The sequence below is a fragment of the Fusarium subglutinans genome, assembly GCF_013396075.1.
Source record: "Fusarium subglutinans strain NRRL 66333 chromosome Unknown NRRL66333_c0000255, whole genome shotgun sequence".
Taxonomy (NCBI): Eukaryota; Fungi; Ascomycota; class Sordariomycetes; order Hypocreales; family Nectriaceae; genus Fusarium; species Fusarium subglutinans.
In genome coordinates, this window is record NW_023502318.1 from 1 (window position 1) to 15,785 (window position 15,785).

Below are 15,785 nucleotides of genomic sequence, written 5' to 3' on the forward strand. Positions count from 1 at the left end.
CCCCCCCTTCCGCATGGATGCCGTATCAGGCCGACCGTTGTCGTCAGCGCCGCTTCAGAGATGATTACCCCCCCTACCGTGGCCAACCATAAGTACGCTCTTTCCCCAATTGCTAATAACACTGGTATCCTGTATCCCCTTCTCGATCCTAATACCGCCTCCCTTCCTGCCGCCGCCTCTGTTAGTAACTTACAGTGCTTACAAGCTTCCGAGAGGCCTCTCGATCCGCCTAAACTTGCGTCCAGGTTAAGAGTCCACTGCCTCTCGGACCTGTGTATACATTAGACACGGCAGCTATAGTAACCATAACTGTGCTAACAGGTAGCGTGCCGGTCTATTAAGATATCTCTAGAGCTATGTAAGATACTGTAAGGAAGTACTATAATTACTCCCGGATCTTAAAGGACAGCTACTGATAAAGGCCAAGTCTAGGCAAGTATAAGAGGATAGTATATATACTTAACTAGATAAAATTCATCCCTCCCTTAGACTTTTATAATATAAAAGCTAACCTATACTATATAAGACGGAAGTTTAATAGGTAAGTAATAAATCTGTATAGAGTAGCTCCCGTAGTAAGCGTAAGTCCCCGTATTGCTTATCTTGCTTACAATGGCTTGGCCAGGTATTATCTTAAGGTCAAGAAGCAGCAGTAGCAGAAAGCCATTAACCTACGCCTCTGCAATAAGGGGTTTATCTAAGCTTTCCTTTACTGGATATACTCTAGCTTTTTTAGGAAAAGGCAGAAAAATATTAAGTATAAAACTATTAATTAATACTAGTGTGACTTTAAGATGCTATACTGTAAAGCTAATAAGGGGCAAGAAATAAACAAGAACGACTATAAAGAGATTATTAAGGTTTGTGCGTCTAAGGCTCTACCTTTATCTGTAAAAGAGACTTAATCCTAACGTTTAATAGTACTATACAGTTAATCTAAAAGTAGAGTTTAAGCTTAATAACTAGCCAGGCTTAAAGCCTGTAGTGTTAATTAAAAAAATAATAAAAGTCCTTGTTAAGATATAGTTTAGGGACATATCCTATTTCTAAACTAAAGACAATTGCTTAAATTACGCTATAATTGTCCTGCTATAAGGTTATACTGGCTGCTAACTGGCTAAGCTTACCGACGCTACTAAGAAACAAGGTGGCAGGAATCCCTTGCAGGAATCTGGCAGTAGTAACGATAAGCCTATATTAGAGGGCAACTTTACAGGCTACAAAATAGACACTACCGAGATTAGTAAAGAAGATAAAGAGGCTAGTCCTAATAAAAGGTATTAATAGTAAGGCTCTATAGCTACACCGGATACTAAGATAGAAAATAACCCTGCCTGGCTTACCAAGGCACTGTACTATAAGGACTTAATACTATAGATTGTAAAAGACCTCAGAGCCGGCTACAGGGACGTACTGGCAATGGAGGTCGCCCTCAAGTTTTATAAGAACATGGATAGAAAGCCTAAGCTATATAGCAACCCTAAGCCAAGTTCTACGTAGTAATAGATACTAACCTGCCCTTAAATAGAACGATATTCCTAGTCTAAGAATATAGACTCCCTATACTGTGCCTAATTAGCTATATCCTTGTAAGGGCTATATAGGATAATGCTATCCTAGTAAATAGGTATAATTTAGCCAAACTGTTCTTTAATATAAAGCTATCCTGCCAGGCTATTAAGGTCTACTGGAAGCTATATATACTTAAGATCCCCTTCTTCTAAAGAACGGTAAAAAGCAGTTCTAGGACCTGGGTTCTTTCTAGTATTAAAGCTATATGCTACTTAATATATGTATATTAGCTTAACTGCGTTGGCATTGCCCTTGGCTATAAAGACCCTCTGACCTCCTACTGCTTTTGATAAGGGCTAGTAGATACGCTTACCTATGTAGCTCCTAATGATATTATAGATCAGGTTATAAGGCACGATCCTATAACTAGCTGCTGCCAGAATACGTATCTAAATATGTAAGTAGGCTAGAATACTTAAATGGCTTACCTTAAGAAAAAGCCCTTAGATAATAGACTAATAGAACTATTCACGTATATAAATATTAGAAGAGATGCTAAAGTCCTAAAGGCAATACTACAGGAATAGCTTAATGTACTAGACCCTGGTCTAGAGATTTGCAAACTAGAGAAATTAGTTAAGGCAAAGCACCGTAACATTAAGCTCAGGCACAGGTATATTAAACGCGCTCCGGTATTAGAGCAAGTAAAGTTTAAAAGGTTACAGTAAAAGCTTAAGAGCGCTAAGAAGCAATTTAGGGATAAGATATTAAGAATATACTAAGAAGTATGTTACTAAAGACTTTATAATAGAGAATTGGAGAGGCAATTATATAGAACCAGCGCTAATACTAATAATATCGCTAGGCCAGGGAATTAGTACTAATTAGAGAAGCGAAATCAGTTACAGGAGGTCTTTGCTGCTAGCTAATAACTAATAGTAAAGGAGATTATTACCTAGAAAACTACTGCAATTAATCTTATAGCTGCTTTAGTATATTGCCGGGAGATAACTTGCCTTACGCAATCCATAATAGTTAACACGTAGGATAATGCTAATTCCTAGGGGGGGGTCAAGGATGCTCCTCTACTAATAAAGAAAAATAAGCTAATCCTCCGGGTTTTAAAGAGGACCTAATACCTGATCTGCATTGGGGATAAGGCTCTGTTCTATAAGGCTTAAACCTGGAAGTTTTTAAGAGTTGCTTACATAATAGATTATATTAAAAGAGCCCATCTACAGTATAAAGCTCGCTATCCTATGTAGATCTGCTACCATCCTGCCTATAAATATAAGGGCGACTTTCTAAAGAGCCTTAAATATTTTAAAAATTATATATTTATAGAATATAGAGTAAAGCTTTATAAGTAAGATAGATTAATTAGCTGGTAGCTATAGTGCTATATAGTAATAGTCTTTTTTACTTTATAACCGGGAATTAGGGTAGTTTAGGTCCTGTTTAGGGTATTAGTAACTTAAGGCTTTTTTAGGCTATTATATATTATATAGGAAATAACATTTCATTTACCCTAAGCCTGTTCACTAAAAACAGGATTTAGCCACTAAGGGATATAAGTGTAAATAGCAATAGCTGGTTATATGACCGCAACTACTCTTTAAATGGATACATACGTACTGGACCATATAGTTAGGAACCCTTTCTGGTATTAAGGTGTCCTTTACTAATAGCTAACCTGGTAATCGATAAGGGACATATACTTGCCTTACTGATAATACAATGCACTGTGTAGCAGATGCCCTACTATCTACTGTATAGTAACTAAACCTAGGAGGCACTGTAAGAGGAAAGTACACAAGGGGCGTAGATATTTGGCATTATTAATCATTTAGCTTAGTATACATAGAGTCTACCGCTATCACAAGTCTAAGAAAAAAAAACACAATCTACCTAGAGTTAGTAAAGGCTGGTATAGTATAGTATGTACTGTATGTATCTTATGTCCTGTATTCCTGTATTATATAAATGCTATGCCGTAAAGCCCCTTGGAATTCTGAGAAATCCTTCTGTACTGACTGGCTAAGGTTAAGCGAAATAATGATAACCTGCGAGTTATCAAACCTCCGATTGTATAATGGGAAGTTTAGCAGCCATTGACAGTACAGTATCGGCGGGGAAGTTATATTGGCCTTTTTGATTACCGAGTTATCCATAAGCAGAAGATATCTTAATGCCGGAAAAGCTTATCGCGTGGCACATATGCAACATTAAACAGTGGGAAGAGATGCTGTAATGTCCTAAATGGAATTAATTCTAGTCATTTACGCCCATCTGCTTAGCAAACAAGTGTTATTTTTAGCGGACGGGGCCAGGGTAACTGTGTCATTAGCCTTCTCAGATATACTAGTATGGTATGTAAGTAACTATTATTGTTAGCATACCTCTGTATTTAAAAGGTTTAATGCCACTTTGTAGCAGAAAATTATCCTATCCTTTATATTAAAGAATTATTATTACCTATAGTTTATATATTGCCTTGCTTATTATACTTTAACAGCTATACGGTATATGTGCAGTATACTACATATATAATTACAAAACTTTACATTATCTGTTTCTCCTTTCAAGCAACTCCTAGATATCTCTAATATACCAGACCTTAATAAGGATATCTTGCATAGGATCACTAAGGCACTCAATCCCTAAGACCTTCTCCACTGCCACTTGACCTCGAAGAATGCTGAGAGCATTATAGGCACGCCCGGAATAAAGAATATAAAACGTTGGCTTCGTCTCTGGAATGATAAGTTTGGATGGGCAGATGAAGTTCTGTTACATGGACAAGTCCCTATCCTCGTATTCCTAGGATTATATGGACATCTTCTGATGGCAACTCCAAAGGACAAGGCAGTAAAGAGCGGCGGTCTAAGCAACAATAAAGTTGCACGGAAAGACATCACTACTAAGATCAAGCAATCTCTACTCTCTAGCAGAACTGCCCAACATGAATTAGATATCTAATTTAATGGTTTCAGACTGGATATTAGTTATACCTTATTTGCATCTATTGTTTACGCAAGTAGAGAGATCTTTTATAACGGTCTACCGAAATAGCTGGAAGTGGCTGTATACCAAGGCGAAACTCATGTCATTATACCAGTCTTTAAACACGACGATGGCATAATTATTGAGATACCCGGTTTTACCCCAATCACTCTTCTTAATAAAAGCATTGGGGAAGATCCTTGGCATCTAGCGGCGCATTCGTTAGGCTACTGCACTAAAGGCACAGGCTGTAATCTAGGCCATCTGTTTAATTAGGGGTATGGATGGGATAATCAGGTTAGCCAGGTTTGGGTTGAATTGAAATTGTCTGTATGTAGAGCTAGAACCTACCTAGCGCTTGAGTAGATCAAATTGACTGCATATTGTAGGCATAATGCATTCAGGACATGCAAGTACAGATTAAGGTTTAATGAATTGCTTAGGGGCATTTAAATACTGTAGCTAAAACAGGGTTCCTGGTTAGTTCATTTAAGATCCCGAGATTATGTACTATACAATAACTGGTGGCCTCGCTTTCAAAGTCTTCATGTAATGCCTAGGAGTATAGTAAGGAGTTACTTAATCACATGGTTTGTGGTGTTTTTAAATGGATTTAAAAGTTAAAGGCTGAGAAAAGTGCGATACATGCTTATCTACAACGCATGCTTATCATCCACGTTATACTAATTACAGCAATATAAAGATACCCCTTTAAATAACGTGGAGGTAAAGAATCGTTTATTAGCCTCTATAGATAAGGTATTTATGGCTGGTGACAATAATAACAATATTGAAATCGATATGTAATAAGTTAAATCCACTGTGTTGCATTCCCGTATACTATATATATGTTAAATAGTTGCTAGGGCCCTACGTGTTAGTAGGGATACTTTAAGATTACAGCTGAAATTGTTACAATTCGTGCCCGCAACAGCGCTGTAAGGCTTCTATAAGCAGCTGTACACACTACTGTAATTGCTATAATAGCAGTTATAGCCTAATCTTTTGCCCTGTGGCGTAGTGGTTAGGTATAACCGTTACAGAAATGGTAAAACCTCCAAGGGGCAGATTTTATACACGTATTGTCTAATAACATGCAGTACCTCACTAAGTTAGATTTAAGTTAATTTAGTGGGGTATAGTATATAGGAGCACTGGCTTAGGTCACTTTCCAGAACCTAACAGCTGGGTGTAGTGCCTGTATATTAGGGCTACTGATTTATTCCAGTACAGTCTCGACCGAAATCAGAGGCAGCCCCAGCTTTCGTAAAGTTTCTGGCCACGGACTAAATCGTGGCTAGTATAGCTTTTACAGTGCGTAACACGAAATGTCATAAATATGATCTTACAATAAGAACGCTGATGCGTTATAATGCTTCCGGAGGCTGATTATGGGTTTATAACGATAACTGTTATATTCCCTCTAACCTAAAACGTCTAGAATAATCCTTGACTTGCTAATGCAAAATGGCGCCCTAACTATCTGATGTTGAATATGAGATAATAAAGGCTATGATTTAAGGTGATGAGTGTTTTACAGTATACTCAACTATCTTGGTTAAAATACCCTGTGTTTAGTCCTGTATGCTTTCTTTGCTTATTAATGTACGGAGGTTTATAATAAAAGTCCTTGCCTACGCTAAACTGGCGCTAAGTGGGATAAAAGTATTGGTACTTCTAAAATAGCCATTTTCACACCAGATTAGGCTTTGGGATTAACTATAATAACATATAGATTATAGCGGGTGAACCTAAGGAACGTGGAGTTTTATGGTTTCTACTGGATTTCTGGCCTTGTGTATTAGCGACTCTTACTAAACCTCTAGGATCTGTTATTGGCTGCCGGACAGGAAGAGTGGTTATTATGGGTTTTAAGAAGTTATTAATCTCGGATGAAGGTTAGTTTTTCTTTTTTTTTTTTTTTTTTTTCAGCTAGATCAATTTAGTACTACAGTGGGGTGCGGGTTCACTGTTAGTAAGCCATTATTGGAAATTTACTGAGGAGAGCTAAAAATGGACTAAACGTGGCGTATGCACAGTGTACCAGCAGCCCCGATACGATCCCTACCCTCCCCTAGCACTAACAGCACAAACATGCTTGAAAACTTGAGCATCAATAGCCCCGTCTGATGACCAACTCCATTCATCCCGATTTCCATTTCTAACGACCTATGTTTACCTAATGATTATATGTGTATATGCACCCCGGTCACGAATACACAAAATAATCGTTGATTACTATGGCAGCTAGTTTGGTATACGCTACGGCCGATATAGACCCTCAAGTAGAAATGGAGATCAATCAAAACACTAACTCTTATGGGATCCCCATCTGCGAAAGCGCCCGATCTTCCCGCGCACAATTTCTCGTAACGATCTATCCCGCAGCTTCCCTTCTTCCGATTCGCCGACTGGCCTAACTGCCAAAGACTGCACCGAGTCTGCAAGAGACGGTAGTTGTTATAACGCATCCTGCATCGAAGCGAGGTATGCTACGCTCTGTACAGTAAAGATTGAAATTAGTTATCTATTTTTAACTCTCTTTAACTAATACTGCACGGATATTTTTAACGAGGGCATATAGCTTATATAGTAGCTTAGTTACTATTAGTACAGTATAATATACCCGTTACTAATAGCTTACAGTTAGGCAATGTATATATTTAGCTTATTAATGTAAGACTGTTATAATTAGGTTAAAAATCTGCCTCTTAAAGGATAAGCTACTTTTAGCGCGTAATCTTAAGAATATTTATTAGTATATAATCCTCTAGCACTTGTTTAATAATAAGTTATTAGTAAACGTATATAAATACTATACTAAGGGTTATTACTTACTATATAAGCTATAAGCTACTATTAAAAACGTCCGTGTAGTATAAGTAAAAGAGAGTTAAAAATAGATAACTAATTTTAAACTTTACTGTATTATATGCAGATGCCTTTCTCTAATTATATTACGACAAAGGTCTAAGGTTTTAATAGAACTGTAAGGCTTTATTATTTCAGCCCTGCATATAGTATATTATCGCGAGATCCGCTATATTGCTAATTATATTAAGATACTTCTTCCCAAGCACTTCTTATTAGAGTGCCAGTACTCTAACCTTTAGTTTCTTAGCCTTATTATATTAGCCCTGGTTATAGTACGTTATTATAAGATCTGCCATACTGCTAATTATATTAAGATACTTCTCCTTAAGTATCTCTTATTAGAAATCTAGTACTTCTTAGTAAATACTTTTAGCCTTATTATATTAGCCCTATATATAATATATTATTATAAGATTTGCTATACTACTAATTATATTAAGATACTTTTCTTTAAGTATCTCTTATTAGAAATCTAGTACTCCTTAGTAAATACTTTTAGCCTTATTATATTAGCCCTATATATAGTACGTTATTGCAAGTGCTGCTATACTGCTAATTATATTAGGATACTTCTCCCCAAGCACCTCTTGTTAGAGTTTTAGTGCTTTAACCTTTAGTTTCTTAGCCTTATTATAGTAGCCCTATATATAGTACATTATCGCAAAATCTGCTATACTTCTAATTATATCTAAATACTTCTCCCCAAGCAGCTCTTATTAAAGATCTAATGCCCTAGTATTAACCAGCTCTTTTTCCTTTTACTATCCTTAATTATATAGAAAGCACAATATCTTAGTAAGTAGAGTTATAGTCTTGATCTCTGTCCTGCCTACCTTTGCCCACTCCCCTGCTTAGATAGTATATATTAGGTAGTGCTTACATTATGCCTATATAGTAGGTTCCAATAATAGGAAAAGGTTGTCCACTACCTGCAGCGCCTTGCTACAGTAGTATCCCTTATCCTCTCTTAGCCTGTTATCTGCTTTTAACTTATTGCTAATAGTTATTGCTACAGAGCCCCTCACCCTTAGCCTATATTGTATAGCCTCTTATATAAGCTTATACATCTTGTACCTCCGGCTGCCATTGTCTATCTAACGCAGGCTAAGAAAAAAAAACTCTCTTAGTTATGCAATAGCTTCCAGAAGCTCAAGCTCCAAGACTTGTCTAGTTGAGTCTTAAGAGACAGCAAAGTCAACAGAGCTAACATAATATTAACTAGCCACTGCTACTAATAGCTCTTGCAGTATGTCTTAACTATTTACATACATAACAATATACAGAATCCAGTATAATATCTTACTCTCTATCCAGATCCGCTCTATTAAGATCCTCTATATCTTAAGTATACTATTTAATACCCCAGGCTATTAATATTAATTAGCATCACTTACCTTAAGCACTTCCTACTATATCTTACCTTATCTTAAAAGATCTAGGTATTACTTAGCTATTATTAACATCCGCTGCATATATACGCCGGCTTATAAAATTGCTAGTAAGAGGCACTATAGCTCTTGCAAAAGAGTATCCACTCCTGCCTCCTTTACTGCCTTTTTTACAGTTAATAGCTTATCTCAGATCCTTACAAGAAGTATTATTACCTTACCTACAGCTATAGACCGCACCTCAATACTATAACGCGCTCTAACAAGCGTGCCTACAATGTGCACATCTTGGCTTATCTATAGCACTGTCCCTTACAACGCATAAGGAATATATTTATATAGATTCTTATTCATCCCATCCCCTTTTATTTAACCCACTCCAAATAGCCTTAGGTTGTTAGTATTGTCAAGGATTATTACCTATCTCGATTAAGCTTCGATCTTATTACGTACTGCATCCAGCAAATCCGTCCTGTCAAGCCACTTATTAACCCTAAGCTTCTTACTAATTATCTTATAATTAGCTAGAAATATTGCTTTACTATTAGTATATACCTAAAATATATAGCACTTATTATTAGTATTATATTATTAGTATATATAGTTTAGTATAATTTATATTTTACTTTTATTTATTAGCCTCTTATAATACTATAGTATGCCAAGAGTAGAGACTTACCCTGATCCTCCTAGGCCCTAAAGCGCGGCACTATGGGATCCTGCTGTCAGTAGCAAAAGCTTATCTAGCCTGTTAATAAGATCCTATTAATAGACCAGATCCTTATTACAGGGATATAGAATAACGCAAACGACTTTAGCGCAGGTCAGCAGGTAGGGCACGCCATAGTAAACATTCCCTTAAACGTTTCCCTAGTAAATAACAGTATAGTCGCAAAATTAGTTATAGCTGATCTCTCGTTGCTTATACGGTAAATGTGCTAGCATACTGATATTAATTTAATTGTAATTAGTCCACAGATCTTTCTAAGGGCAGTTTAACATTAGTTGTAATTACACAGCACAGAAAGCTAAAAGGCCAATATTCCTTACTTTAGCTGCTCACGTAATCCTACCTCAACGCATTATTTACGATTTTATTCGCCTTAGCTTCAAACCGGATAACTGTATCTTGTCTACAGTATTAGGGTCTTCAGCTTATACTAATAATAAAGCAATTTTAATACTTTTGCCACACCGTTGGGTTCCCCCAAATGTTTAATACACCGTCGCCCTGAGTCAAGACCTGAACATTCTATCCTGCTGATGAGCTTCTGGTTACGTGTTCTAGGCAGCCGTAAAGGAAATATGTCCTTTGTTCTTTGTTAGCAATGGCCTGCCTACCTACTGCTTGCCCATCGTCTTGCCCGGTGTCCTTCCTCACCTTCTCGCTTCCAGCCGTCACCATAAGTTTGCCTTATTAAGGTTCCTTCTCGCCTGGCGAAACTCCGCGCGCTTACAGCACCCCTTTCCAAGACAGACGCCTGCTATTACTTAGGCTAGGCGATTAGGATCCTAACTTTCAAGACGACGATAATAATCTAACGTATATTTACTATAATATCGAATAAAAGCTTTAGCTCAAGAAGGGCAGACTATCCAAGTTGGTTAAGATTACGGAAAAGAACCTAACCCTGGCCCCTAGCGCCTACTAAGACAAGTATCTCAGTGTTAATTTAGCAGCGACCGTTAAGGACAAACTTCCCAAGCCGAGGTATAAGTCTGATAAGATAACCGTTATTGTGAGCGTAGAGAACCATAGCGAACATAATATAAGAAAGCAATTTAATAGTCTTGTCGTTAACTGAAAAACGATAGAAGATAAGCTAAGAGGTTAGGCTCCTTTCTTCCGTAAAGGTAATAAGCTAAGAATTTATATCTCTTTTATTTATAAAGAGGTCATCCAGCCAGTAGCTGCAACTACCCGGAGTCGCAGTCGTGGGGCTACAGGCCAACAGCTCATTGCTAGAGACCAGCTGCTTGCTAGAGACCAGCTGCTTGCTGATCAGGAAGAGTCGACGGGCTCTTGTCCCGTGTAGAAAGAAGTTTACAAGCTTCTGCACTGCACTAGTATCCCTTGCATAAACTTGCAATTCTATTGCTAGCATGATCCAGAGAGGAAGAAGCACTACAAGCTCAATACTAATATACTAAGTATGCTTATTAACTTTACTAAGAAAGGAAATCTGCTAAGGATACACAATAATATTCTTAAAAATATTCGCCAGGTAATCTACAAGAATAAAAAGGAGAGCTCGGAATGAAAAAGGCTAAAGCGTAAGAGATCTAACAGTTTATCTCCAATTAATATTAACGTCACCTGTCCTGGTCATCCTAGTTAGCATCAGGGTGAGATTTTTAACGAGTTTAATGCTAAAGCGCGGGGAGAAGCGCAGAGGTTGGTAGCGTTTTGGCAATAACCGATCGACCTTATCATCCCTATGCGGAGAAACTAGGCTCTAGAAAGATACCACGAATAGCAGCAGGATTAAGTAAATAGCCCTTATTAGCAGCAAAACATTCAATGTGCTTACGAAATTACACAAGAGGCATGCCTCGATTTAAGGCATGTCTACAGTAAAGTAGGTACAGAGTTTTACACTAACAGAGGAGTCCAATTAGGGGTTACGCTTTTATTTATTAATAATATGCTACGTTAGATTAAGGAAGCTCTAGAATAGCAGAATAATAATCCTGTTTTGCTTTATTTCCCATGCTTTATGCCTTACACCTTATTTCTTTCGCTCTAGCTTTAACTACAAACAATCTCTAGTGTGGTATAAAAGTACTATAAAATCCGGTGCCTTGTGTCTTTACGGAGGTTGCTTAACTGTCAGTCCTGCATTATAAAAGTATCCCTTAGCACTGGTCTGCCGTTAGCTAATAGCTTACATGCATAACCTAATATAGGAACCGAAATCTCTCCGGATAAGACTAATATGTTCATCTTACTGCAGTTTTACATAAGCCTTTATCTTAGCAAAGTACTCTTCAATCAGGTTAGTGTCAGGCATATAGGGTACTGTTATTTCCAGTTTTACGCTAGCCTTATTATATATTTACTTAATCTTATCTAAACAGTAAATACTAGCGTTATTTATGACCAGCATAGACTCAGGCTCTAGCTATCTCCCACAGTAACACAATAGCTACGTAATAAAGTCAACAAACGTCGCAGTGTCAGTCAACCTGCAATAGACCTGCGAAAGCTTAATGCCCCTCTGCGTGTATGTATCCAGGACCTAGAACCGCTCCTCTTATTAAAAGCAAGCAATCTGCATAGGAGTGACACCCTTAGGAGCCCAGCCCTTTCGTCAGACTCTGATACTTCTATCTAAGCCAGATTTATTAAGAAAGATTAGATAATACAATCGATACCCGCCTAACTTCAGTCTGTAATAGTAGTAATACTGCAGCTGCAGGTTTTGCTATCTTGCTATGTAGTGCGTATTCTTACGGGTCTACTGCAAGGTTTATAAGGTTTATATAATACGTATAGGCAACATATTTACGTTAAAGCGCCTTTAGAGGAAAGCGACTATCTTATGTCTTAGTATATCTGGCTCCTTAACTAGCTCTCTATAGAGTATATCTTGCATAAGAGGGGTAATTTTAGGATTAGGGCCGGCACGGTTAGTTAGAGCGGTTGCGGTACTGAACCGTTGTATGGTTACTTGGGTTTAATAGACGGCACGTTCGCTGCAAGGAATGGCCTTGGCAATCTCACTAATCGATTGGCCTTTAAAAAGCATAGTCCGGATTTGGTCCTTCTTCTCTAAAGTTAGTCAAGGGGCCATTTTAAACTACACTAAGTATTAAGCCAGCATGCGGCTCTGGATGTTAGGAACGTAACAGAAGAAGGAAAAGTGGAAAAGCAAATAAGTGGGCGGTCCCGAACTACACAGGCTTGGGTAAGTATGTAAGCCTAAGGTATAAGGCTAAATATTCCTCATAAAGGCAGGGCAAGGTGCCAGCTAGGCTGACAGGATAACATAATTACAGGATAACAGGATAATAGACCTAAACCAAACCACTTTAACCAGCCACATATCCTTCTTCAGCCACATTCAGCCCTACATAATCACTGCATGAAAGGAATAGCGTATCTTCTTGACGAAGCTATATTTTAATCGGAATGTACAGTTAACAACGGGTTTCAGGGAACTGTCAAATCAGACGCTTTACATAGGCCAAAATGTCATGTTCCTCCCACATTACCTTGCCCTGTAACACTACGGTCAGTCGAGTGACTTTGACCTGCCTGCATCGTTAGTTTGTTAGCACCTGCTTAGGTGATTTTACAGCTACACTGCTATTTCAAGAGTGGGGACTTACCGAAATCATCTTAAGCCTTCAAGGGCACTGCTGAAGAATCCCTTTCTGGGAGAATTTACTATGGCACTTTTATGCTTTGCAGAGACAGTAGTCTTCTACAGCACTGCAATGGAGAAAGATGTGTAAAAAGGTCAGGCAATCGATGTTAATAGTTCTGGATGGAAATGTCTAGTGATAACGTGCCTAGCCCCCGTTATGATGGCCTCCGGTTAACTGCAGTAGGTCACTGTTATGATCTTACTTCTAGAAGGAATCGTTAAAGCCCCTCGCCGCCTCCCCTCCCATGTCGCCAGTGATGATTCGGACGTCATGGCCGAATTGGTTGTTAGCAATTGTCGTTTTGCGACCTGTCATCTTGTGCCAGCCTTCCACCCCAATATTGCCTGTCATTATTCTGGCCTGTCCAAGCGTCACATTACCACCAATATTTGTTTCCCTCGCCTTATTGGAGCTGTTCATGCTCGTCGCATCATCGGGAGCGGACACTCCCATCGCTAGCACATCAGAAGTGTTGACCGGCACGGTTCCATCTACTATAAAACCTCGTCAGTATGTCTCTTTTCGTGCGACTATTAATATACGTGTCTGACCTGTTGGCTGCAGCGCTCGGTTCTTTACAATATCTATAAGAGCCAAGTTGATCCCAAGCACTTTGTTAACTCTAGTGTTTGTCTGCTTGAGAACGCCGAATGCAACTCGAAAGCCGTCTTGGAGGTTTCCCAGCAAGCCGACTTAAGCGACCGAGATCCGGAATCCGAGCTCATTACGAGCCCGGTCAAGCTGGTCCAGGATGCCTTGCAACTTTTGGTCGTCCTTATCGCCCGATTTAAGCGTGTGAAAGAACTGTGACATGGCCTTCTCTCGTTGCTTGGCAGAAAGGTTATCCAGGAAAGATCTAAGCTTAGTGGCAAGGTCGGTGATGGCCTTCACTTGCAGTTCGACTCTGGCCGTTTGCAACCTTTCTTCCTCACGAACGAGGCTAAGTGACTCATCGATCGCATCCAGGTGCTTGGACATATTATCCAGCGTCTCGGATGTGCCCCAAACCCTGCTACGCGCATTTTGGATCTCCTGGATGACAGTAAATACCGCGCCGATAATGCTAATAATGCTGGCCGCTACTCCTATTGCCTCTGCCTGCGCCATAACATCAATAAATGAAGCTTATACGAGAGCTAGGCCAAGAGGGGAGTACCATTGTTGTAGTCTGTAGTTGGTTGGTGGTAGGTGGAAGTATGCCTATGGCTGAGCGTTGGCAGTGAACTCTGTCTTTGACCAATCAGTGAGGCTGAGTCTCGTGACCTTCTTTCCCTTATTGCGACCCCTCTCCGAACAAGAGACTGTACAAATTTGGCGGTTTCAGCAGATTAGCGCTGCAAATGATTAGCAACAAAATGGATGAGCCAGCGTTGCATCGACGCGACGTTACTCACAGCGGATTTGGCGACAATACCAGGATTAATCTGGGCGATATCCATTACCACTTGCCCCATCGATCCAACCGATCTCCGGTCCGCGTCATTCCCTATCCCCGCAACGAGGATCTGGTCTATCGACAGGATCTCATCAACAGGCTAAATAAGCTTTTACTACTAGCAGCAGGATCCTATAGCGCCGCGCTCTAGGGCCTTAGAGAATCAAGGTAAGTCTCCACTTTTACTATATTATTATATTATAAAAGGCTAATAAACTAAAAGTAAAATATAAATAGTACTAAACTATATATACTAATAATATAATACTAATAATAAGTACTATATATTTTAGGTATATATTAATAGTAAAGTAACTTTCTTAGCTAATTATAAAATAATTAGTAAAAAGCTTAGGGTTAATAAGCAGCTTAATAGGATAGACCTGCTTAACGCAGTGCGCTATAGTATTAAAGGGCAATTAATATAAGTTATAATTTTTAATAATGCTAATAACCTGTACCTGTTCAGGGTAGGCAAATAAGCAAGGGGAGGAAAGGCAAGCGACAATTTATATAAGTTTATTCCTTATGTATTAACTAGGACAATACTATAAATAAGTTAAGATATATATATTACAGGGACTCTTATTAAACTGCGTCGCGGTATTAAAGTACAGTCTATAACTATAAATAAGGCAGCGTTACTTCTAGCCTATAGTAAAGATAACCTATTATCTACACATAAGGTCCTAAAAGAAGCAGGATTTAACACTCTCTTACAAAAACTGCAATGCCTCCTACTAGCAATTTTACAAGCCAGTGCCTATATATAGCATATATTAATAATAGCATAGCAGTACCTAGGCCTCCTTAAACAGGGCAAGACACAGTAGGAAATACTAAAAGCAGGCAGTACTAACTAGCACTAATAACCAGAGGTATTAAACAGTATACTTAAAATATAGAGAATCTTAATAAAGCGTATTTAAGTAAAAAGCAAGATATTATACTAAATACTATATATAATTACATATATAGACAATTAAGATATATTGCAAGAGTTAGTAATAGCAGCCGCTGCTAATTAATACAACACGGACAAAGGGGTTTCAACTAGACAGCCCTCAGAGCTTGAGGTCCTAGGAACTATTACTTAACTTAAAGAGTTTTCCTTCCTGGTTGTACGTAAGACAGATAATAGTAGACAAAGGTATAAGATATATAAGCTTGTACAGGAGGCTATGTAATATAGACTAAGCGTA

At 38.5% G+C, this 15,785-nt stretch overlaps 1 protein-coding gene across 1 annotated transcript; it reads right to left on the reverse strand.

Annotated features, from left to right (window-relative positions):
* Positions 1-13,841: 13,841 nt before the first annotated feature.
* Positions 13,842-14,587, reverse strand: FSUBG_12204 (uncharacterized protein; the record flags this gene model as incomplete). Its single annotated transcript, XM_036676970.1, has 2 exons — positions 13,842-14,246; positions 14,543-14,587. The coding sequence occupies 2 exons, from the start codon at positions 14,585-14,587 to the stop codon at positions 13,842-13,844; spliced, it is 450 nt and encodes a 149-aa protein (XP_036532319.1).
* Positions 14,588-15,785: the final 1,198 nt, after the last annotated feature.